At 46.1% G+C, this 24,230-nt stretch overlaps 2 protein-coding genes across 2 annotated transcripts in view; one reads left to right on the top strand and one right to left on the bottom strand.

Moving 5' to 3' along the window:
• The window catches only part of LOC126484082 (cytochrome P450 6k1-like), a 270,241-nt gene that overhangs the window by 69,729 nt on the left and 176,282 nt on the right, over window positions 1–24,230 (top strand). The gene's annotated exons all lie outside the window — the stretch shown is intronic.
• On the bottom strand, window positions 15,490–16,572 carry LOC126484735 (piggyBac transposable element-derived protein 2-like). Its single transcript, XM_050108329.1, has one exon. The coding sequence runs from the start codon at window positions 16,570–16,572 to the stop codon at window positions 15,490–15,492; it is 1,083 nt and encodes a 360-aa protein (XP_049964286.1).

Raw genomic sequence — 24,230 nt, 5'->3', positions numbered from 1 at the left:
TGAGGATGCATCGAAGACTATTCTAAACTTAACACTTCCACTGTTACGTTTCTTCACGATGTGGTGTGGCAGGTAGAATGTGTTTCCAGCAGTACAGTCCTCAGGTGATACTTCTAACTGATCCTTCTTACGAGGGTGGTTTGAAAAGTTCTCGGATCGGAATAGAAAAAAAGTACTGACATCACTGACTTTCTTATTTTTCACGGTAGTCTCCTTGTAGATTAATGCACTTAGTCCAGTGATGTTCCAATGCCTTGATCCCATATCGAATATGTTTCCTTCAGGCCTGCCTAATAGTTGTCAACTCCGGCCATCAATCATTCGTTTGAAGTGAATATTTGTTCACCAAGAAAAATTTTCAGTTTCGGGAAGAGATGGAAGTCTGACGGAGCCATATCAGGTGAATAAGGTGGGTGTGGCAACAATTCATACCTTAGTTCGTGTAATTTTGCCTTGGCGACGGTACATTTTTGCGGGTGCACATTGTCTTGATAGATGACTTGCTTCCTTGCTAAATCTGGCCTTTTTTCACGTATCTTTAGTTGCAATTTGTCCATGTTGCAATATGTGTAGGAGGCCGCCTTAACGTAGCACTGCCTGTGTGGGTTAGGAGGTTTGCATGCTGTGGATCCAGAGGACTGTCAGCAGTAGCTTAGCTGCCAGAAGGGCTACCCAAGCAGTACAGGCCAAAGGGAGGAGCCAGACGAAGTGTGTCCCACAAAGGCCTCGCTCCGCCTTTCCTATCTCAAACCTGTCTTCACCATGTCCTTTTCCTGTCATAAGACCTCAACGGCAGCAAGAGCGTAGAAAGTCTTTCGGAATGGTGAAGCTGGTGGAAAAGGTACTCTTTTTGTACCCAAAGAGAAAAGGTGCAAGTAGCGACTGTATCACAGAGAGGCGGCTACAGACAGCGTCTTGACTCAGCGAGCGGCAGATTTTATGCTGGGCAACCTACTGCCTATATGGAAAGTAATGGGGAAACTACTACATTATATTCCCAAGCAGTACATGGTATGTCTCTCCATGCGAAAGATTCCAGAGTTAAAACTTCCCCATATTTTGATCTCTGGGAGGGAACACAATGAGTAGACATATTTGAAAGGAAGAAAGGGACAATGAAGGAAAGAAAGATAAGGATTGGAGCATGGAATGTGAGGACACTACTGCAAGCAGGAAAGGTAGAGAATGCGAAAGGAACAGATTAGATGCGCTTGGTTTATGTGAAATGAAATGGGGAGGTAGAAAGTGAAGATTATAAGCTCTTTTACTCAGGGGAAATTTAGAATGGTGAAAACACAGTAGGAATATTGATAGGGCAAAAGCTGAAAAATAAGGTAATGAAGGTACCGTATATTGATGGAAGACTGATGATAATACGACTGAAGGGTAGTTCAAAAGATTTGGTGTTAGTACAGGTATACATGCCAACCAGCCTGCATAGAGATGAGAAAGTGGAAGAATATGAGAAAATACAAGAACTCATCGAGAAGGAAAATAGAAATGCTTGCATTACATCAATGGGGAAAATAGAAATGCTTGCATTACCACAATGGGGGACTTGGAACGCAGTGGTGGGTGAAGGAAGAGATGAATATACAGTAGAAAAATTTGGATTAGGAGTAAGAAGTGAGACAGGTAAAGGACTAATTAGCTTCTGTAAAGAAAATTCATTGGTAGTGGGTAACACATTATTTGAACACCACAAAAGTAGACGTTACACAGGATAACAAATTTGAATAGGGAAAGATATCTGTTGCACTTCATCCTAATACATAAAGTCTGAAGAGGTAAAGCAAAAGAAAGACCAAACATAGAAAGACTCAAAGAGATACGAAAGGCACCAGATTTGGAAAACAGATTTATGGAAAAATGAGAAAGAGGTAGTGTTAATGAACGTGTTAATGACAAATGGATAAAAATGAGGGAAGGACTCGTGGACTCTGCCAAAGAAGTACTAGGAATTAGTTTCCCAAAGTACCAGGAAAGAATGGATAAGAGAAAAGATGGAAGAGCGGAGAAGTCGGAAAAATTAGAAATCGAAGGCAAAAAGAGGTACAGGAAACTGAATAATGAATTAAGAAGAGAAACTAAAGAAGAAAGGGAAAAATGGATGAAACAGAAATGCGACGAAATAGAGAAAATGGAGAAAGAGGGAAACTATGAAGTGATGTATAGACTGGCTAGTGAGATAGTTTTTGAACGTGAAAGAAAGAGGAATAACATGGAAATAGAGATAGCAGATGGTGCTCTAGCAGAACAACTACATGAGATTTTGAACAGATGGCAGGAATAAATCGAATGCTTGTATATGGGGGATGAAATACAAAGCGAAATTAAGGTTGAGGAGGATCAATATGTGCCGGAAGATGGAAAGGGATTCACCATCTTGGAAGCAGAAGTGGGAAAGGTGCTGAAGGAGATGAAGAATAGGAAGGCATGTGGAATTGATGATTTGCCAGCAGAACTGTTGAGTCTAGGAAACAAGGCAAGGGAGAAATAGTCTACCTCCGTAATGAGATATATGACAAAGTGGAATGGCCTGAGAATGTCCTTGCAACAGTAAGTAGAGAAAGAGAGAAACAATAAAAAATGTGAAGAGCATAGGACCATCAGTACAATTTCTCACGCAGGTAAAGTGTTGCTGAGAGTGTTGAATAGAAGGCTTATGGCAAGCTGGATAGATGGATAGCAGAGCAGCAGTTCGGATTTAGAAGAGGAAAAGGAAAAAGATATGCTATTGGCCTGTTAAAAATCTTTGCAGTTTTTATACATTTAGAAAAGGATTTTGACAGATCAGTGGAACAAGCTGATGGATATTTTGAAGAGGAAAGGAGTAGATAGGAAAGAGACGACTCACACACAATCTATACTTAAACTAGAAAGTAAGGATAAGGATTGGAAATGAAGTGTCAGAAGGAAGCAGCATTGGTCAAGGTATTATACAAGGTTGTTGCCTTTCCTCACTGCTGTTTAATTCATACCTTGACGAGATTATTGCGAGAGACTTAGATGGGAAAATAGGAATACGTATTGGTAGAAAGAGAATAGAATGTATAAGATTTGCTGACGACATATTAGTGGCAGAAAGTGAGTGGACAGTGAATAACATGCTGAAAAATCTGAATGAAGCTTCTGTGGAATGTGGGATGCAAATAAACACAGCAAAAAGAAAGAGTATGGTCACCTGTACAAGACACAGACTGTCCAATATTAAAACAGGACAAGCTACCATTAGCCAAATAAATACATTTAAATATCTTGGAAGCACAATATCTGAATACTTAAGATGTCACCAGGAGGTGAAAACTCGAATTGTCATTGCGAAGGAGGCATTCAACAGATAGAGGACACTTCTGTGGCAAATTAGATAAAAGTCGGAGGAAAAGGTTTGGCAAATGTTTTGTCTGGAGTGGGGCAGAAGCATAGACACTAAGATGAGAGGAAAGATTAGAAGCATTTGGGATGTGTATGTGAAGAAGAATGGAGAGGATAAGTTGGATGGAAAGAGTGAGTAATGAAAGAGTGTTGGAAAGGGTTGGTGAGAGATGTCTGCTTAAGGTTATAAGAGAAAGACAAAAGAACTGGTTGGGACATTCATTGAGAGGGGAGTGCTTGCTAGCGGATGCTTTGGAAGGACTGGTTTGTGCGAGAAGACTGAGAGGAAGGAGGAGATAAAAGATGATAGACGACATAAAAGGAAAAGGAAATTATGTGGGCATGAACAGGATGGCAGAAGACCGGACAGCCTGGAGAACTACCATGTGAAAACCTGCCTTTTGGCAGAACAGATGATGTCCAGGAGGTTAGGACATTATTCTCCACTAACAGTTTGCCCAGTGGGGAGATAATCTAAAAACAAATTCCCTTCGCATCCAAGAACACTCATGCCATGTACTTTCCTGCCGAAAGGACTGTCCTTACTTTCTTCGGTGGGGGAGAATCGGCAGGTTTCCACTGCTTTGACTATTTTGTCTCTGGGGTGTAGTAGTGCACCAAAGTTTCATCTGTGGTCGCAAGCTGGCGCGAAAGATCTTGTTCGTTTCTCCTAAAACGAGTCCGACATTGTTGCAATGTGTCTATTCTCATGCGTTTTAGATCCAATGTCAAGAGTAGCGGCATCCGTCTTGCAGATAATTTTTTCGTTTCTAATTCTTCAGTTAAAATGTGATATGCCCATTCAGGTAACATCTGGCAAGCGTGAGTTATTTCATGCACTTTCAATTGGCGATTCTCCATGACCATTTTACGCACTTTTGCAATGATTTATGAAGTGACAGAACTTGACCGACCACTACGCGGATCATCATCTAAGGTCTCCCGACCAAATTTAAATTAATTTATCCACTTGGCAACAGTAAAATATGAAGAAGCAGAGTCCCCCAGTGTATTCTGGAAATCTATATGAATGTCCTTCGCTCTTTCATACATTACAAAGTACTTAATCACAACTCGAATATCGATCTTCTCCATCCTCGCAAATCACTACGCGGGAACAACAGAGCCACGTCACCGGCACAGTTCTCATCCAGGTGCATTGATGTGGCACGTGTTTACAGGCAACAGTCCAATTAATATCACGTGAAAAACTCTGCGCTAGCGCTTGACCTCTCGTGGTAATTATGAGAACTTTTTAAACGACCCTCGTAATATACTTTGACATGGTCTCACAGTAAATGAGCTTAAGCTCTTCATACCCTTGCAGCTTTTTTTTAAAGGAGCGAAGGCGCGCTTCAGCAGTTGTTTTGTTGCAGGAGAAAATCATATCCTTTTGAGGCAGGGATACAACTCTGCAGCCATATTCCACACAGTATGAGTCCCGAAATTCTTGATAAATGTGGTGGTCCATGGGTGGTAATGCTTGCTCTTGATGTTCTGTTGTTCAGATTGTCTCCAGGTCCCAAAATCGGCGCACTGACTCGTCAGGCATGAAGCTGCCATGAATAAAGTTGACAGTTGCTCTGCTGACAGTGGTACTAGACCTGTTTCCATTGAGAACATATCCGAAGATTGTTGGGAGAAGAGCCAATCATAGTAATTGGTTGTTCCAAAGTCACGATTCTCCAGTAATAATCAGCTCCAATCATGACTTCAATAGGTAGATCTTCAGTGTCTCCTTTAGAATCTGCCAGTGGTGTACCACCCCTCAAGGCCATATCTCCTACATCTTGTGGCACTGTTGGTTGCAGTGAAAAATTATTTGTGCTTTCAAAGGCTGTCACTGATATGTGGGAATTGGTGGAGCTCCCCATCATATGAAACAGCACCTTCCTCCTTGAGAGGGATGAACTGTAAGTGGATTCGAAAGTTATCTCCAGAGTAGTGCTTCCAGTGACATTTAGTTCGAGAGGTGAATGGTGAATGAAACACGATTGACTCCCTGCATCCAGGATGGCACGTGTCTGTCTGCTCTTACCAGTTGGTCCTATGATACTCACACGAGCAGTTTGCAGGTATATGAAGTTAGAAGTCATAGTGTCAATTTTATTTACTGTTGTGGTATGGCTACTACAGAGTGAAATGTGATGCTCACCCTTACATTTCGCACAAGGCACCTTTCCCCGTTTGAAACAATGATTTTTGTTGTGGCCATGTCTAAGGCATAGGAAGCAACAGTTCAGTGTCTTGTGGTCGTCTGTTCTTGTTTGCAATCTTTTGGCAGTCATGGTCCAGTCATGGTCCCAGTGCCCTCTTTCGTCTGAATATTGTTTCTTCTTAACCTTCCCATGGAAGGTAGATGCTGTTCGTACATGATTTTCGTTTGGGACAGTGTTGCCACGAATTTTGCGTGTGTTGATAGCTCCTTTGCATTTGTCAGCATATTCCGCACAAGTTTCTGCGTCGGCTTCGTATTCAGTCATCCAGCAAGTCCTGTATTGTATTGGAGAGTCTGGCCAACTCTTCCAATGTTTCCTGTAGGCGTTCTTGGAAGTGTTAGACATACGCTGCTGTAGTTTTTTTTTTTTTTTTTTTTTTTTTTTTTTTTTTTTTTTTTTTTTTTTTACTTTGTTATTTTGACACCTGAACAATCAGGTAGGCTGGCAGCAGCACAATACGCCGCTCTTCAGCCGAAGAGAGTACAATGAGATAAACAGAGAAGAGACATCACGAAAAAAATCGGCGGGAAAAAACAGTAGACACATGAACATAAAAACACAAGAAGCCGTTCACACTCGATGGCAATCCACACGACGAACGGGTGACACGAAGCACAAACACTGAAGAAGACGACGGCACTGGTGAACGATGGAGTGTGACGGTGAAACACTGAACACTAAACATGACAGCACACACGATACACTGACGGCGGTGATCTCCGGCGCGCGAAAGTCCACTGAGCGTGTGCGAGTCCGGGGACCTGCCAATAGAGGAGGAGGAGGAGGAGGAGGAAGGGGAGTGGGAGAGCGAGATGGGAGAGCAGAGATGCCACGGGCAGGGGAGAAAGGGGGGGAGGGAGGAAGGGGGAATGAAGCCCGGGGGAAGAGGGGTGGAGGGAGGGGACAGGGGAAAAGGGAAGGGAAGGGAAGGGAAGAGAAGGGAGGGAGGGCGCCGAAAGGAAAGGACACCGGGAGAGGGGGGCGGGGCAGGGTCAAAGTTGATAGGAGGGGTAGATGGAGGGGACGAGGACATCATCAGGGAGAGGGAGCTGGCGGAAGCCACCTTGGGAGAGGGTAAGGAGGGTGGAGAGATGGAGACCGGGTGGGACATGGGAATACAGGCACGGCAGCGGGCGGGGGTGGGAAAGGAGCGGGGAGACGAGCGGGTGAGGAGGGTCGAGTTTACGGGAGGTGTACAGGATCCGTATCCTCTCAAGGAAAAGGAGGAGGTGGGGGAAGGGGATGAGATCATACAGGATCCGCGTGGGGGAGGGGAGACGGATGCGATAGGCGAGGCGGAGAGCATGGCGTTCAAGGATTTGGAGGGATTTATAAAAGGTAGGGGGAGCGGAGATCCATGCTGGATGGGCATAACAAAGGATAGGGCGGATGAGGGATTTATAGGTGTGGAGGATGGTGGAGGGGTCCAGACCCCACGTACGGCCGGAAAGGAGCTTGAGGAGACGGAGGCGGGAACGTGCCTTGGCTTGGATTGTCTGGAGATGGGGAGTCCAGGAGAGGCGACGGTCGAGGGTGACGCCAAGGTACGTAAGGGTGGGAGTGAGGGCGATGGGACGGCCATAGACGGTGAGATAGAAATCAAGGAGGCGGAAGGAAGGGGTGGTTTTGCCTACAATGATCGCCTGGGTTTTGGAAGGATTGACCTTGAGCAACCACTGGTTGCACCAAGCGGTGAAACGGTCAAGATGGGATTGGAGTAGGCGTTGGGAGCGTTGCAGGGTGGGGGCAAGGGCAAGGAAGGCGGTGTCATCGGCAAACTGGAGAAGGTGGACGGGGGGTGACGGCGGCGGCATGTCCGCCGTGTACAAAAGATACAGGAGGGGGGAGAGGACGGAGCCTTGGGGCACACCGGCGGAGGGGAAAAAGGTGTAGGAATCGGTGTTATGGATGGTGACATAGGAAGGATGGCGGGAGAGAAAGGAACCGATCAGACGGACGTAGTTAATGGGAAGGGCAAAGGTTTGGAGCTTGAAGAGGAGACCGGAATGCCAGACGCGGTCATAAGCGCGTTCGAGGTCAAGTGAGAGGAAGATGGCGGAGCGACGGGAATTAAGCTGTTCAGAAAGGAGATGAGTGAGGTGAAGGAGAAGATCGTCGGAAGAGAAGGATGGCCGAAAGCCACACTGGGTGACGGGAAGGAGGCGGTGCTGGCGGAGATGCTGGTGGATGCGGCGGGTGAGGATAGATTCGAGGACCTTGCTGAAGACCGAGGTAAGGCTGATGGGACGGTAGGAGGAGACGGCGGACGGCGGTTTGCCAGGTTTAAGGAACATGAGGATACGGGAGGTTTTCCACAGGTCGGGGTAGTAACCGGTGGACAGGACTACATTGTAGAGCCTGGCTAGGGTGGAGAGGAAAGAGACAGGAGCTTCACGAAGGTGACGGTAGGTGGCACGATCGTGACCAGGAGCGGTGTTGCGTTTTGTGCGGAGTGTATCAATGAGATCCTGTGTAGTGATAGGGGCATTGAGTTCCGTGTGTGTAATGTTGTCCAAGTACTGGAAACCAGGAGCGAGGTGAGGGGAAGAGGTGTCAGTTCGATCGCGGATATCTGGGAAGAGGGAGTAATCGAACTGGGGATCATCGGGGATGGAAAATACATCGGAGAGGTAGGAGGCAAAGTGATTGGCCTTACTAAGGGAGTCAGGGAAAGGGTGATCATCATGGAGAAGAGGATAATAGGGGGAGGGTTTAGTTCCGGTAAGGCGACGGAAGGCCGACCAGAACTTGGACGAGTTGATTGGTAGGGTTGCATTTAAACGGGTGCATGTCTGTCGCCAGTCCCGGCGTTTCTTAGCCGCGAGCAAATTGCGAACGTGTCGCTGGAGTTGCCGGTGGCGTCGTAGTGTGTCCGGGTCACGCGTGCGGAGGAAGGCACGGTAGAGACGACGGGATTCACGGAGGAGGAGAACGGCCTGTGGGGGTAAGGTAGGACGGTGGGGGTGGATGGCGACAGTAGGAACGTGGGCCTCCACGGCCTCAGACAAGGTCTGCTGGAGAAAGGAGGCGGCATGGGTGACATCGTCAGCCGAACGGGGATCTGGCGGTGGTGACCAATGGCAACTCCGCCACGCGCAATCGGGAGGGGATTATCGGAGCGGTGGAGGAGGTAGGGCGAAGTGTGAATGGTGTGGTGGGGTTGGAGGAAGGTTTCATTAAGGAGGAAGGCATCCACGCGGTGGGTGGCAAGGGTGTGCAGGAAGAGGTTCCTGTTGGCGGGTAAGGAGCGGATGTTGTTGAAAAGGATACGTTGCTGTCGCGCCATGATAGGGATTTAGACGAGGGTGTCGAGGCGGGAGAAGGTGAAATGGGCCTGGTTGTTGGAGTAGGTGGCGTACATCTTGAGTTGGAATATGGAACGGGCGGCGAGGGAGATCTGTTGGAGGGTGTGTGGGCGCTGAAAGGGATGAACATTCTGGAGGACGATGGTAAGGAACCTGATGATGTCCTCAGCGGTGGGGGGGGGGGACGAAGGGAATTGCCAGGAGGGGTGGGGGCGTCCAGGGGACGGACAGGGACGGTGAGTTCAGGAGTGGTTGGAGGGGGTCGGGCTTTACACTTTTGGGAGTAGGTGGGATGGGGGAGATTGCAGGTATTGCAGGAAGGAGGGGATTGGAGGTTGGGGCACTGCCTGAGGAAGTGCGCTTGCCGACAATGCGGGCAGGTGGGGGCCTCGCGGCACTCAGCTGTGGGGCGCGCGTTATAGCGTAGACACCTCTGGCAGCGCAGGGATTGAGGAGGGGAACAGGAGGGGTCGACCTTGTACCGCTGGTTAAAAAGGAGGGCACCCTCCTTCAGGAGACGGTCAATGGAGGGGGCGTGCTCAGAAAAAACCCGCATAAGGCGGGTGGGGCCGGCAGCGTTATGTATGCGGCGAACCGCACGCACCTCCAAATGTGGATGCGCCTGGAGCTCCGTCAACACCTCCTCCTCCGTGATCACTGGACTAAGCCGAGTGATCACGGCGGTGAGAGTTGGCGGGCGACGCGGAGGTTGGGGTTGGCGGGAGGGAGGTGGTGAAGGAGCAGGGGTGAGAGAGGCATGAGGGCCAAAGCGGGTGACAGGGATGCGGGAAAGGAGGTAGGTGTGGAGGGTTGGGCTGGGGGAGGAGATGAGGACCGAATCTCGGCGAGGAGTGAGGAGGGAGATGGGGGCACCAGGACAATGCTGGCGAAGGAAGAGGGTGAGGTTCCGGGCTTCAAGGAGAGAGGGATCAGGACGGGAGAGGAGGTAGCGGTAGGAGGAAGGGGGAGAGGAGGAGGATGAGGGGGCAGGGACAGGCGGGGAGACTTCCATGGCATCATGGGTGGGGGAAGGAGGACGAGGCGCAGCCTTTTTGGAAGCAGAGGAAGCAGGAGTGCCACCGGGGCGCTTGACGGCGGTGGAGGAGGTGTGGGGGATGGGAACAACGGGAATGTGGCGGGGAGGGGCAGGTCACGGGGCCGGAGTCGGCCCCGGAGATGGTGACGGTGACGGCGAAGGCGACGATGACGATGACGGTGGCAGTGGCGGCGGTGATGGCGAAGGTGACGGGGAGAGCTGGGCGTGGGCAGTGGCCCGACGGGCCACCACCCGAGCCGGAGCTGCAGTGACAGGCTGGGGGAGTGGGGGGAAGGGATCAGAACGAGAGGAGCGGGAGGAAGAAGCGGGAGAGGGGGCGACAAAGATAGAGGGTGAAGGGAGAGTGAGGAGAGGAATGGAAGGAGGGGGGTGGGACTGGGCACACCAAGTTATAGTGGTGGAGGCGGCGGAAGGGGAGGTATAGACAATGGCGGTGGTGGTAGTAGTGACAGTGGTGGTGGGGGCGGACATGACGGGAGAGAGAAACAAGAACGAACAGAACGAAGAGGAGAGGACAGAAACTGGGGACAGACAAAGACGAAGACGGATGGAGACGAAGACGGCCGTAGACCAGGGTCAGGACGGCGGCGATGGCGGCGACCAGGCGGCACCGGATGGCGGCAGCGGCGGCGGGCACCGGATGGCGGCAGCGGCGGCGGCGGCGGCGAGCCCCGGCAGGCGGCGACGGCGGCGGCGGCAGGCGGCGGCGGCGGCGGCGGCGGCGAGCACCGGCAGGCGGCGACCAGGCGGGGGCGGCGAGCCCCGGCAGGCGGCGACGGCGGCGGCGGCGAGGACCGGAAGGCGGCGACCAAGCGGCGGCGGCGGCGGCGGCGGCGGCAAGCAGACGACACGGCAGGGATCTTCCACGTCGAAGGCGCACCCTGAGAGTAGCCCAGGCAGTGAAACTCTTCGATGAAGAAGAGAGGGAATCCAACCCTCGAATGACGGCTGCTGTAGAACCATCAAACGCATTTATTTGGCTGGCGAAACGCGTCGCGTTCGATCGCAAAGTCGTCTGCTTCCGTCGCAGTTTTCCCAAGTTCGTAGCGACTGTCATGGCGAGTTGGTGGTTTTGCTTTCTATCGCGAGAGTACGTTCAACGACTAGACACCCTCTTCAGTCGGATGCTGTTTCTAAGGGGCGGCGTTGTCCTGGAGTGTGAGCCGTTAGCAGCCCCCTGGTGGTGATTGCAGTTCTCAACAGATGGCGTAGTCGTGCAATATTCTACTACAGCCTCCTTGACTAGAGCCCTGTATGCGGGAGAGTACCGCCAACCTGCCGGCCGCCGCCCTATGGACGGAACTGTAAAATTCGCCTTTATGAAGAAGGGAACCGGCTTGAATATGACAGTGCGTTAAGTGAACAAATAACTATCGTTATTAATCGTAATATCCTTGATAACTCGGCGTCTGCTGTGAAAATTAATAAAAATTTGCTACTGTCACTGAGATCTAGACGCTTATAAATATAACTAGCAGTAATTTTTTTCTCAGTTGACCTTTGCGAAAAGTCATTACATGCGCTAATGATTGACTCCAGGTCTTCTGAGGTACATACATGACTTACAGTTCATATTAAAATACAAATACATACTTCGATAAGCATAATTCCTTTTTTGATGCCTGTTTGTTACAAATAATGGTAATTTGTAATTAAAAATGAAACAACAAAATTACAAATTACCGGTACATCAATTTAGCTAAAACGTAGGTTGTTGTTGTTGTTGTTGTTGTTGTTGTTGTGGTCTTCAATCCTGAGACTGGTTTGATGCAACTCTCCATGCTATTCTATCCTGTGCAAGCTTCATCATCTCCCAGTACTTACTGCAACCTACATCCTTCTGAAGCTGCATAGTGTATTCATCTCTCGGTCTCCCTCTACGATTTTTGCCCTCCACGCTGCCCTCCAATGCTAAATTTGTGATCCCCTGATGCCTCAGAACATTTCCTACCAAACGGTCCCTTCTTGTCAAGTTGTGCCACAAACTCCTCCCCAATTCTATTCAATGCCTCTTAATTAGTTATGTAATATACCCATCTAATCTTCAGCATTCTTCTGTAGCACCACATTTCGAAAGCTTTTATTGTCTTCTTGTCCAAACTGTTTATCGTCCACGTTTCCCTTCCATACATGGCTACACTCCATACAAATACTTTCAGAAAAGACTTCCTGACACTTAAATCTATACTCGATGTTAACAAATTTCTCTCCTTCGGAAACGCTTTCCTTGCCATTGCCAGTCTACATTTTATATCCTCTCTACTTCTACTATCATCAGTTATTTTGCTCCCAAAATAGCAAAACTCCTGCTGCTGTAGAACCGTCTCATTTCCTAATCTAATTCCCTCAGCATCACCCGATTTAATTCGACTGCATTCAATTATCCTCGTTTTGCTTTTGTTGATGTTCATCTTAAATCCTCCTTTCAAGACACTGTCCATTCCGTTCAACTGCTCTTCCAAGTCCTTTGCTGTCTCTGACAGGATGAAAATGTCATCGGCTAACCTCAAAGTTTTTGTTTCTTCTCCATGGATTGTAATACCTACTGCGAATTTCTCTTTCGTTTCCTTTACTGCTTGCTCAATATACAGATTGAATAACATCGGGGAGAGGCTACAACCCTGTCTCGCTCCCTTCCCAACCACTGCTTCCCTTTCATGCCCCTCGACTCTTATAACTGCCATCTGCTTTCTGTACAAATTGTAAATAGCCTTTCGCTCCCTGTATTTTACCCCTGTCACCTTTAGAATTTGAAAGAGAGTATTCCAGTCAACATTGTCAAAAGCTTTCTCTAAGTCTACAAATGCTAGAAACGTAGGTTCGCCTTTCTTTATCTTTCTTCTAAGATAAGTCGTAAGGTCAGTATTGCCTCATGTGTTCCAACATTTCTACGGAATCCAAACTGATCTTCCCCAAGGTCGGCTTCTACCAGTTTTTCCATTCGTCTGTAAAGAATTCGCGTTAGTATTTTGCAGCTGTGACTTATTAAACTGATAATTCGGTAATTTTTACATCTGTCAACACCTGCTTTCTTTGGGATTGGAATTATTATATTCTTCTTGAAGTCTGAGGGTATTTCGCCTGTCTCATACATCTTACTCACTAGATGGTAGAGTTTCGTCAGGACTGGCTTTCCCAAGGCCATCAGTAGTTCTAATGGAATGTTGTCTACTCCTGGGGCCTTGTTGCGACTCAGGTCTTTCAGTGCTTTGTCAAACTCTTCACGCAATTTCTTGTCTCCCATTTCATCTTCATCTACATCCTCTTCCATTTCCATAATATTGTCCTCAAGTACATCGCCCTTATATAGACCCTCTATATACTCCTTCCACCTTTCTGCTTTCCCTTCTTTGCTTAGAACTGGGTTTCCATCTGAGCTCTTGATATTCATACAAGTGGCTCTCTTTTCTCCAAAGGTCTCTTTAATTTTCCTGCAGGCAGTATCTATCTTACTCCTAGTGAGATAAGCTTCTACATCCGTACATTTGTCCTCTAGCCATACCTGCTTAGCCATTTTGCACTTCCTGTCGATCTCATTTTTGAGACGTTTGTATTCCTTTTTGCTTGCTTCATTTACTGCATTTTTATATTTTCTCTTTTCATCAATTAAATTCAATATTTCTTATGATATCCAAGGATTTCTACTGGCCCTCGTCTTTTCACCTACTTGATTGTCTGCGGCCTTCACTACTTCATCCCTCAGAGCTACCCATTCTTCTTCTACTGTATTTCTTTCTCCCATCCCTGTCAATTGTTCCCTTATGCTCTCCCTGAAACTCTGTACAACCTCTGGTTTAGTCAGTTTATCCAGGTCCCATCTCCTTAAATTCCCACCTTTTTGCAGTTTCTTCAGTTTTAATCTACAGTTCATAACCAATAGATTGTGGTCAGAGTCCACATCTGCCCCTGGAAATGTCTTAAAATTTAAAACCTGGTTCCTAAATCTGTCTTACCATTATATAATCTATCTGATGCCTTCTAGTATCTCCAGAATTCTTCCACATATACAACCTTCTTTTATGATTCTTGAACCAAGTGTTAGCTATAATGAAGTTATGCTCTGTGCAAAATTCTACCAGACGGCTTTATCTTTCATTTCTCTCCCCCAATCCATATTCACTCACTATGTTTCCTTCTCTCCCTTTTCCTACTCTCGAATTCCAGTCACCCATGACTATTAAATTTTCGTCTCCCTGCACTACCTAAATAATTTCTTTTATCATACATTTCATCAATTTCTTCATCTGCAGAGCTAGTTGGCATATAAACTTGTACTACTACTACTACAGTAGGCATGGTCTTCGTGTCTATGTTGGCCACAATAATGCATTCACTGTGCTGTTGGTAGTAGCTTACCCGCACTCCAATTTTTTTATTCATTATTAAACCTACTCCTGCATTACCCCTATGTGATTTTGTATTTATAGCAATGTATTCACCTGACCAAAAGTCTTGTTCCTCCTGCCACTGAACTTCACTAATTCCCGCTATATCTAACTTTAACCTATCCGTTTCCCTTTTTAAATTTTCTAACCTACCGGCCCGATTAAGGGATCTGACATTCCACACTCCGATCCGTGTAACGCCAGTTTTCTTTCTCCTGATAACGACGTCCTCCTGAGTAGTCCCCGCCCGGAGATCCGAATGGGGGACTATTTTACCTCCAGAATATTTTACCTCCAGAATATTTTACCCAAGAGGCCGCCATCATTTAACCATACAGTAAAGCTGCATGCCCTCGGGAAAAATTACGGCTGTAGTTTCCCCTTGCTTTCAGCCGTTCGCAGTACCAGCACAGAAAGGTCGTTTTGGTTAGTGTTACAAGGTCAGATCAGTCAATCATCCAGACTGTTGCCCCTCCAACTACTGAAAAGGCTGCTGCCCCTCATCAGGAACCACACGTATGAAAGAAAAGTTTCTTCTTAACCCTTAAATGCATGATTTTTTATTTCAAGCTGTAAAAATTACCATGTTTAGTTTATAGTGCCTACATTTCGAAAAAAATTTTGAAAAGTTTTTTAAATTAAATTAACAAAGCACTATTGTTGAAAATCGCTTTGTAGCTGATCAGCTACATTTTGAGTTAACACCTTACGAGCCACAATAAATGTGCTTATTTTGCTCCCTCAATTTAATTGTTGATTATGATTAAATACTTTGTATAGGAAGGGAAAAATCCTAAAATAATAAATAGGACATTAATGTTGTAAATATTGAGCATTTATTGTATATTTTATACACTTTTATATATGAACAATAAGGTATCTAGTTCCAACAGGTTTGTACCCAAGCATGTGATAATCACTTTACATGAAAAGTTTGAAAACAGTTCTTTTGTTTGTGCAAACACAATGCAACTGCACATTTATTACACTGAACCCAGGAAAATCCCTTGCATCCTGGCATTTTGCACCTCCGTCTCATTTGCAAGTACGAAGGCAGGTGACCTACTTGATCCAGCCTTACATCTTGTGGAGGTACATGTGCTGTGGGCCCCTTTGTCTTCTTAGCTTGTATTTGGTTTTCGAGTTCATTACTTGGCCTTCCACGTTTTGCTGAAGTTTGACCTGAGCGACACACAGTGAGCAATTTCCATTCGAAATTCGGAGAGTTTCATAGTTCTCCTAATCCCTTTGGTTTCTGCTACTCTCCTATACAACAGCCAGGAATTGACTACTCCCATGTCCAGGAGATGGTAAAACAATCTTATATACCATTTTCGACTTTTCACAAGCATTTTATGTCGACCCATTATGCTGTCAAGAAGGTCAACACCTCCCATATGTTTATTGTAGAGCTTAATTATTTGTGGACAAGGTATTGTTATTCTTGACTTTGTTTTTTTGTCATACCTCCCTGCTTCATGAATAGGCTGCTGTCCAGCAAGTGTAGAAAGCAACATCACACTCTTGTTATCTTTCCACACTACATTTGATATGTCGACACCATCCACTGTTGCGACGCGCTCTGCTGATGCACCTCGTGCCATTTTCTTCAGCTCAGCTTCTGAAGGGAGCTTGCAGTCTGGCACTCTGTTTCTTCTGACTGTCCCAAGTGAGTAAATTCCTTGTTTATGTAACCATACAAGCAGTGGCAGACTTGTGTAATAATTGTCACAGTACAGTTTGTGGTTCATATTTCTTGGTAGTATCCTACTGAGTCGAACTACAACATTTGCACTTGCTCCCAAGTCTTCCTCCCCAGTCACTCTTTTTTCTGGTTCATTTTCATCTCCAGTGAAAATCTCAAAATCGTAGGCATAACCAGATATGCCACTAATAACAAATAATTTGTATCCATATTTATGAGGCTTGTTTGGCATGTATTGTTTCAAATAACTTCTAGCCTTTGTTGAACATATCTGTTCATCAACAGAAACACACTCCTCAACAGATATTGTTTGAAACCGAGATCTCATCAATTCTATTATGGGTCTTATCTTGAAGAGTCTACCATGACCTTTTTCACCCCTGGGTATCATTGCACTGTTGTCATTGAAGTGAAGAAACTTACGTATTTGCTCATACTGATTCACTGCCATTGTTGTCTTGATCAGATGAGTACCAGTAACTTCTCCCCAGTAATCCCTCGTATTAGGTACATGAACTATTGACATTACGAGACAGATGCCTATAAATTTTTTTATGTCATCACAGGATAAATCTATTGGTCTATCAGGATTACACTGCACACTGTATCTATGAGACTCTTCGACAATTAGATCAAACAATTTAGATGGAAATATATGTTTGAAGAATTGGTATGGAGTATTTAAGTTTATTACTTCTTCTGGTAACGAAGTATTGCCATGAAATTTTGACTGCAGTTCGGGAATAATCAACTGTTTCTTTCCAAACCACACTCCTGCTGTTTTTGGTAACATTTTTGCTGCTGCATGGCAGTTTCAGAGCATTATCAGACAACTGTGACGTCGATTCCTTCATTATAACATCAGATTGTCTTGTTCCAGAAACATCTTCAGTCCTAATTACTGGTACTTGACTTTCTTCGTCACTACTGTCACTATCACAATCAACAGATTCTGGAGCAACATATGTCTCATCTTGAATGGAATCGTCAGAGAAACACTCAAGATCGTCATCACTGCATAGTGGAATCTCTAACCATTCCATAAGCATTTCTTCTTGACTCTTTCGAGACATTTTTACGTCAGCGCCTGAAATGCAGTAAATGAAAAATGTAGCTGATAAGCTAAATACACAAAAACAGGCCTCATTTCAAATCTATCGCAAAGACACTCGAATTAACTGTTTACACCATATCTACTTACGTTTTCAAAATGAAAACGTAATTTTCAAACCCAGAAATCAGCGCACAAACACCAAAAACACACCTCAACTTTCCGCCAAAACACACACTTGGCAGTATGTCCACACAGCTCACTGTCGAACTGCTTCAGCTCGTCCTGCCATCTATGATCGCTATGAAGAACTACTAGAAACTGCAGCGGAGTGTATACACTTAGCTACATAACGAATTTGATCGAAAATGTTTCTCCATATGGAATAAATCGAAGAAATGTGGTCTGTAGCTTATCAGCTACAGTATGCATTAAAGGGTTAAAATACGTTTACTGCATTTCTCATATCTATACTTCTGCTACCACACTTTGCTGTGGCATCCTTCTGTACCTGGCAGTTATATTTCCTCAGAAGAGTATAAATTCTAGTATTCAAAAATTTATGTACAACTCTGTCCACGACACTGTGGCAAGAAGGAATATTCTGAATGAGCTCCTCGATTGATTTGTGTGCAACTGCCTCCAGTGCTTGGAGGGACAACTTAGATTCCAGGAATAGTTTTTCATTTACACGAAAGACTTTTTCTGTCATCTCAATAATGCGAAATATTTCTTGGTAAATGTATTCCAAGCTGTTTTGAGCTGTGTAATTTTTTAGTTCAGTGAGTCTTCGTGCTGCTTCATATTCAGACTTCTCCTTTGCTGAAAGTGATTCTCGGCACACTTCAAAAAGCAAATACTTTTGCTTCACTTGCTTTATTGTTCTGCCTGCTAAATAATGTAGATACTGTGCTTCCTCAGGTAACATTCCTTCAACATCGCGTACGTCTGAATTTACACTTGCAATCAAATCTGCATCGTCTGTGCCTTCTGCTTCATAGTACGTCCGTCTGTGTTCCAAGTAGTCGAGAAGAAATTCAGCATCTTCTGTCTGGTAACTTCCATGGCGTCTGGGACGAAAATACTGTGATACAGCAATAAGCCGCGGTATCATCTTGATACTGAGACAACCTGGAACAGGATTACTGGCTCGTACCATACTGAAAAGGTTTTCGAGAGCATTTTGTGACAGCCTGCACAACATAACACACCGGAAACCTTTTTCTTTCAGAAGATAATCCTCGACATTAATAGCAGTACATGTTGCCAGAATATAATTGTACAGGTTTCCAGATACCCCTGTTTCCAATTTTCAAACAGCGAGATGACACTCTCAAGGAACTGTACAGCATCATTGTGTTTGTCCTCAACGGCTCTACTCATAGCAGTTTTCCTGTTCCTTGAGGTCATTAATTTAAACCAACGGAAAATTGTGGCTATGAAAAACGCTGTTGATGTGGCAAAATCTTAAAGTACATGTTCCTCTATGGCATACTGTAACGCTTCTGCAACGCTGTGATTTAAAAGTGCGTAAGCAGGACAAACCTTCATTTTATCATAATGCCCTGGCCTTATGACATTATATTTTAAATCCAAGCTGTATTTCTTTTCCTTGTCAAACTCGTACAGTTTTTTGATAGGCTCAATCGATACTACCGGTCCCGCCAAATTATTGTCTGCAACTACTTGCTGTAGTTAGGATAATGTGGTCGGAATTAGTTAGGTGATTCCTCACATTCTTCAAGATATGAGCTACGTCAGGCATGAAGTACAGCTTCCGCTCTGGAGAAAATGGATGTTGACAGGAATTCTTTGTTTCATTATAACGACCAGCAATACCACCACATTCACGCCACAGTGCCCGATTTTGTCCACCCATTTCTGATACGATAACTTCTACCATCAGACCAATTGCTTCACACTTCGTAATTAATTGCCACAGGATAGACTTTAGTTCTTTACCTCAGATTGATTTCCCGATGAAATGGTAACCAATTATTTGTTCCCATCGCGTACTTAGACAACTAAGCATAAATACCAAGGCGTGACAAGCAAGTTTTTCATACGAACCATTCGCTGCTGGAAGTGTTGGATGGCCAATTACGAATTTCGATGAAATGTCGTAATTTAGGCCTGGCGTGAGACTCATATCATCCGTTATTATTGCAACATGTCTTTCAAAAGGATTCATGGCGTCTACCTTCACTGTAAGAGCAGATACGAAATCCTCCAAAATACCTGGACTGAATGCCAGAGACTAAAGTTTCCTTTGTAGAGTTCGTTCGCTTGTTAATGGTTGTCCCAGTTATCTTACCGCATTATATCCAACGCTTCCACAAGCTAATCGAATTTTCAATGCCTTCTTAATAGTTTCCGGTCACCACTTTGTCCCTCGCATAGTTTTTTTTTCTGCAGTGCCGAGATTTGATGGTCGTTTAAAAAAGGTTTCACAGATGCAGCAGCTATTGTATCCATTTTACCATTCGCACAGCTTCTGCAATAACTGGATTTTCCTTTTCAAACTTTCTAGTTCCGTTTCAGTGTCATTCTCGGGAGGTAATCCGACCTCAGAACTGTGAACATCCGGCAAAACTTCTTGAGGAAGTACGCAAACTTGCTCATTACCTGAAAAGAAATAATAATAATAATGACAAAAATGTTTTGTCGAACTACAACGCGAGAAATTTAAATTTCATAAAAAGTTAGTAATGAATAAGATAAGTTTCTCTTTAGTTACATATATTTAAACCGTACCTGGCTCTGTATGTGTAGTGTAAAGGCACTTAGAATCCCTTTGCAAAACCCTGTCCTTCGGTGGCTTTCGTTCCTTAATTTGAGAACGATGGCTAAATATAGTGGGTACCGTTCAAACTGATCGGGTGTGAAGTGAAGCTAGAAATGACAATCCAAATTACACTGTTAAATAAAGTTAAAAAATAATACTTGTAAAGTAGTAAAGATGGCATAATGAAAAACAAAATAAACCTTTTCAAATTTCATATACATGAAGTACATCCGTATTTGACGATTTGATTCTTCACATTCCGTCTCTTATTCAATGGTGATCGTAGGCATTATTGTAAAAATGATGTGGATGTAGCTTTTTTAATACTATCAATAACACTGTTAATGCATTTGGAGTTATTTCTTTATAAATAGTACTACAAAAATTTAGAAAGTGAAGAAAAAAAATTTTTTTTTTTTTGACGTAATAAACTTTTATTTACAAGATAACAATGCAGTGATACGTTAGAAGGTACCTTTCAATTTCTTTTTCTGTTAGTTCTTGAGCCTTTTTCTTTTATTTTGATGACATTAATTTTCTGATATATAAATTTGTTTTCAGTTGTCTATTTGGTTATATATTGTTCGTTTGCAGATTGATTTACAATGTTGTCGTGATTTTGTTTTAGTTCTAATCCTGTAGGTGTGTATGCCAGAGGGACATTGAGATTTTCATTCTTTTTCAGTTTTGTTTGGGTTTTTGTTAATTTTATGGGTTGTCAATGCTATCACTTCAAAGTTTCTGACTTTAGGGAGAGATATTGGTATGGTGCTATAGTATGGCATGTCATAAAACGTAGTTGTAGTATTACCTTACTGGCTATGGCTTACATCTAAGAAAACCATGGGTAATGACATATATATAAAGCAGGGAGGTACCATAAAGAAAGAGCGAAATAGAGAGAGAGAGAGAGAGAGAGAGAGAGAGAGAGAGAGAGAGAGAGAGGGGGGGGGGGGGGGTGAGAGAGAGGGGGGGGTAGAAAGAACAAATTTGAGACATATATTATAAAAAAGAAGAAGAAATTAATATTTGTGTAGGTGAACAAACACATTCTAGATAAGCTTAACGTGATTTTCATAAGAGTTGGAGAGATATTTGTTTGGTAAACGTACTCACATAATCATCTTCGACGTGGCGAGAGATGTTTCCCAGATTTATTTCCACGCTATCTTTGTATGCACTATACTTGGAGCCGTAGCAGAACACATCTAACTAATATTACACTTTTATTTTCCCATTTGGACGACGATATTATTCGTCGTGTCAGACTATTTCGCATTTGAGGACACTGTGGTTGCACTGCACAATTTTACACAGCATGCACTTTTATCACTCACACTTCGGGAGTGTTGGAGGGTCTCTGCATCAGCGACAACGAGGGCGTGGAGGGCTAGGGGAGGCGTGGTGTGGTGTGGTGGCGGCGGCGGCGGCGGCGTGTGGGGACGGAGGGCGTCCTTGAAGGCGGCATCCAGGGCGATCTGCAGATAGCTCTGGAACGTCTGGCGATAGTTGCTTTTCTGCCTGGCTCGCTTGTGTTCCTCCCAGAAATCTGTGAGGAACTGCACTGGGTCTGTTTGCTTTTTCGCGAAAATGGCGTGCGCTGTCATCGCGAACGTCCACATGGCCGCGACGTGCTTGGGTCGTGGGAAACCTTTTGCAGCAGGGACCGTTTCGAACAGCTTTATCAATTGTAAGGTCTTCTCTTTGCGCAAACTGATTAACATGATCTATTTTTTTCAATGTTGCATACCTTAAGGCAACAAATTTGAGTTTTCTCATTTTTTAAAAATAGACCTTCCACACTGTACGTGCTGGATCCAGTCCACCATCGTGGTATCCGTTTGGCCACCGGTGCCTTCCCTACTAGCCCTGTTGATAGTCTCCTGGTGGTAGCTGGGATCCCCTCCCCCCTTTCTGTTCGGTGGTCCTAGCTTCTGGTGTCTTATGCAATCACTGTCCTTTCCCACTCATTCTTCCTATTCTGTCCTGTTCCCAGACCATGGAAGTAGCCCGCCTGATTTCTGCTCTCAAGTGGGTTTACCGGTTGGGCTCTGCCTTGCGTCTCTTCACCGTGATTTTCAGCTTCCTTCTTTGTCCTGGGATATGCCTTCATGTCCTCTGTTGGCACAGAAAATCATCTGCTGCCACCAACATGTGGGGTGTTTACTGTGGAATTGATGGCAATTTCCCAGGCCCTTACCTTTATTAAACAGTCCCAACACAACCACGTTTTGTTATTTGCGGACTCAATGAGTGGCCTTCTGGTTATTGGCCGGTGTTTTTTGCGCCATTCCTTGGTCTTTGCCATTCATGACCATGTCGCTGATCTTCACCGTGGTCCGGGCTTGGAGGAGGGAAGGAGCGAGTGCTTGCACAAGGAGGAGGAGATTCACAATTTTCAGCAGCATGTCACTTGTTAGGCCATCTGTGTCCGGCACAGAACCCTTGGGTGGCAATGAAGCAGGCACTCGAAGTCCACAGGCTACGAGTGCCGCAGAAGGCGGTCACTGATGGCGCCAGCGGTGGACTGCGGTTACTGTTGGAAGAAGTCGGCCCAGAAGTCGTGCAGACCAGGGATGTCGGGTAGTGGCTGCAATAGGGTGCCATCCAGGAGACTCCGCACGCACCTTGTGCAGGACTGCTGGAAGGCCTCATGTGTCTGTGCAAACTCCCACCGGCGACACTTCTGCCGGTGCTGAGGTGGCAGCTGCCGCTTAGGTGGCGGGCATGGCGTGGATGTGTGAATCCCCCCCTTGGAGCCGATAGCAGCGACGGCATCAGAGAGCATGCGTAAGACAGTGGCAGGCGGCGTACCCAGCACCATGCCAATGATGCAGTCCAGGGCCAGAAGTGCTGTGCGGATGCAGGACATCCTGCAAGGTGCTCCCAGATGGCCGCATTGACATTGGCATCAGGCGGCGGTGTCCCTGGAAGTGTGTTGTCCTCTCCCCCGTCTGGCGGCGGCGACCCCGGGCTGGACGCTGGCCTCTCCTCGTCCACCTTCTGCAGGTCAGCCAGAAACTCCTGCATGCGCTGACGGTGTGCAGGTTTCTGCCTCTGGCACTTGATGGCGTCAAGTGACCTGTTGCAAAAGATTTGGAGGAGATCCTGATTGGTGAAGGAGGACCGGCAGTCTCTCCCACAAGAGAGCTCAGCCTCCTCCCAGGCGAGTGAGAGGGCCTCTTCCTCTGTGCACCTGGCATGTTTCCAGTCTGTCATGGCTGCATTGGCTGCCACCTGGTGTTACCGTAGCCGATGGACCACCAGGCTGGACTTGGGGGTGAAGGCACGAAACAGTCAGCGCATATGTGTGCTGTGTTTTGCACAAGATATTCAGCAGGGTTGGTTGGCTGAGGTAGCTGGGTTGGCACCTCCCAGCGAGAGGTCCAATTCCCCTGTTTCCTTTGATATTGGCCCCCAACTAAAAAGGGTATAATGCGAGGTGGGGTTCCCAGTACAGTCTTCCACTCGGCGAAATCAGCTGGCCCATGTGAAGGGGGGAAGACTGCAGGTGAGGGGAGGCTAAGAGAGCTAGGCCCATGTATTGCACATCACTCACCCTGTAACTACAACCCAAGGAAGCTATGCTGGCCTGGTGTTCTGGCAGATGACGAAAGGACTACCCTGTCGAAGGTGACGTGCAGGCGCACTGCCCACATCTCTACGACTTGCGAGCTAACTGCAACAGGTAACCCTCCCACGTGAGGTGCCGCGCCAGCGCCGCCACTTATTGACGTACATCCCCCAGGTCTGAATCGGTGGTGGAGGGATTGAGTTGCAACAAGACAAGGAGTCTGCCCACCTCAGGGTCGGCCCCATTTAGTGGGCAAATGGAATCCTGAGGTCCCTCTGGGCTATTGGAGCTTGGAAGTAGCCCAGGGGAGTGTCTGCTGGGAGGCGGAACCATCTCCTTACTGCAGCGCGAACACAGTTGTCCATGGCCTTGAGCGCACTGATGTGGGTGCGGCTCAGGGCTAGGCCATGGACAGACCCGGGAGAAGGACTTCTCGAAGTGCATACAGCTGCTGCTGCAGCTTCAGTGGCACCCATGTGATGACACAGCTTTTCTGTGTGGCGCCGAGGGTGGAGGAAGCACCGACTAGAGGAGGAGAACTGCAGAAGGTCTCACCCATGCTCAGTGCCGGCACTAAAGGTGTCGCCTGCATCAACCTTCACTTTCTTGTCGCTGGCTGAAGGCTGCTACAGCTACGTTGGTGAGGGACTGCAGGCGCCGCCCTCGTCGAGGCGAAGAGCAGGATGTCGTCAGCAAAGCCTCCCGCGTTGACCTGGTGGCCCAGCACCTTTACACCTACGTGTGAGGGCAGCTGATCTAGAGGAGTCAATGACT

The sequence above is a fragment of the Schistocerca serialis genome, chromosome 6 (assembly GCF_023864345.2).
Source record: "Schistocerca serialis cubense isolate TAMUIC-IGC-003099 chromosome 6, iqSchSeri2.2, whole genome shotgun sequence".
NCBI classification, from domain to species: Eukaryota; Metazoa; Arthropoda; class Insecta; order Orthoptera; family Acrididae; genus Schistocerca; species Schistocerca serialis.
The sequence above is the reverse complement of the archived record's forward strand: the minus strand, read 5'-3'. Positions and strand labels throughout refer to the sequence as shown.

Coding starts and splice junctions, on each gene's coding strand:
- LOC126484735 (XM_050108329.1), bottom strand. CDS start 16,572: ATGTCAATAGTTCATGTACCTAATACGAGGGATTACTGGGGAGAAGTT.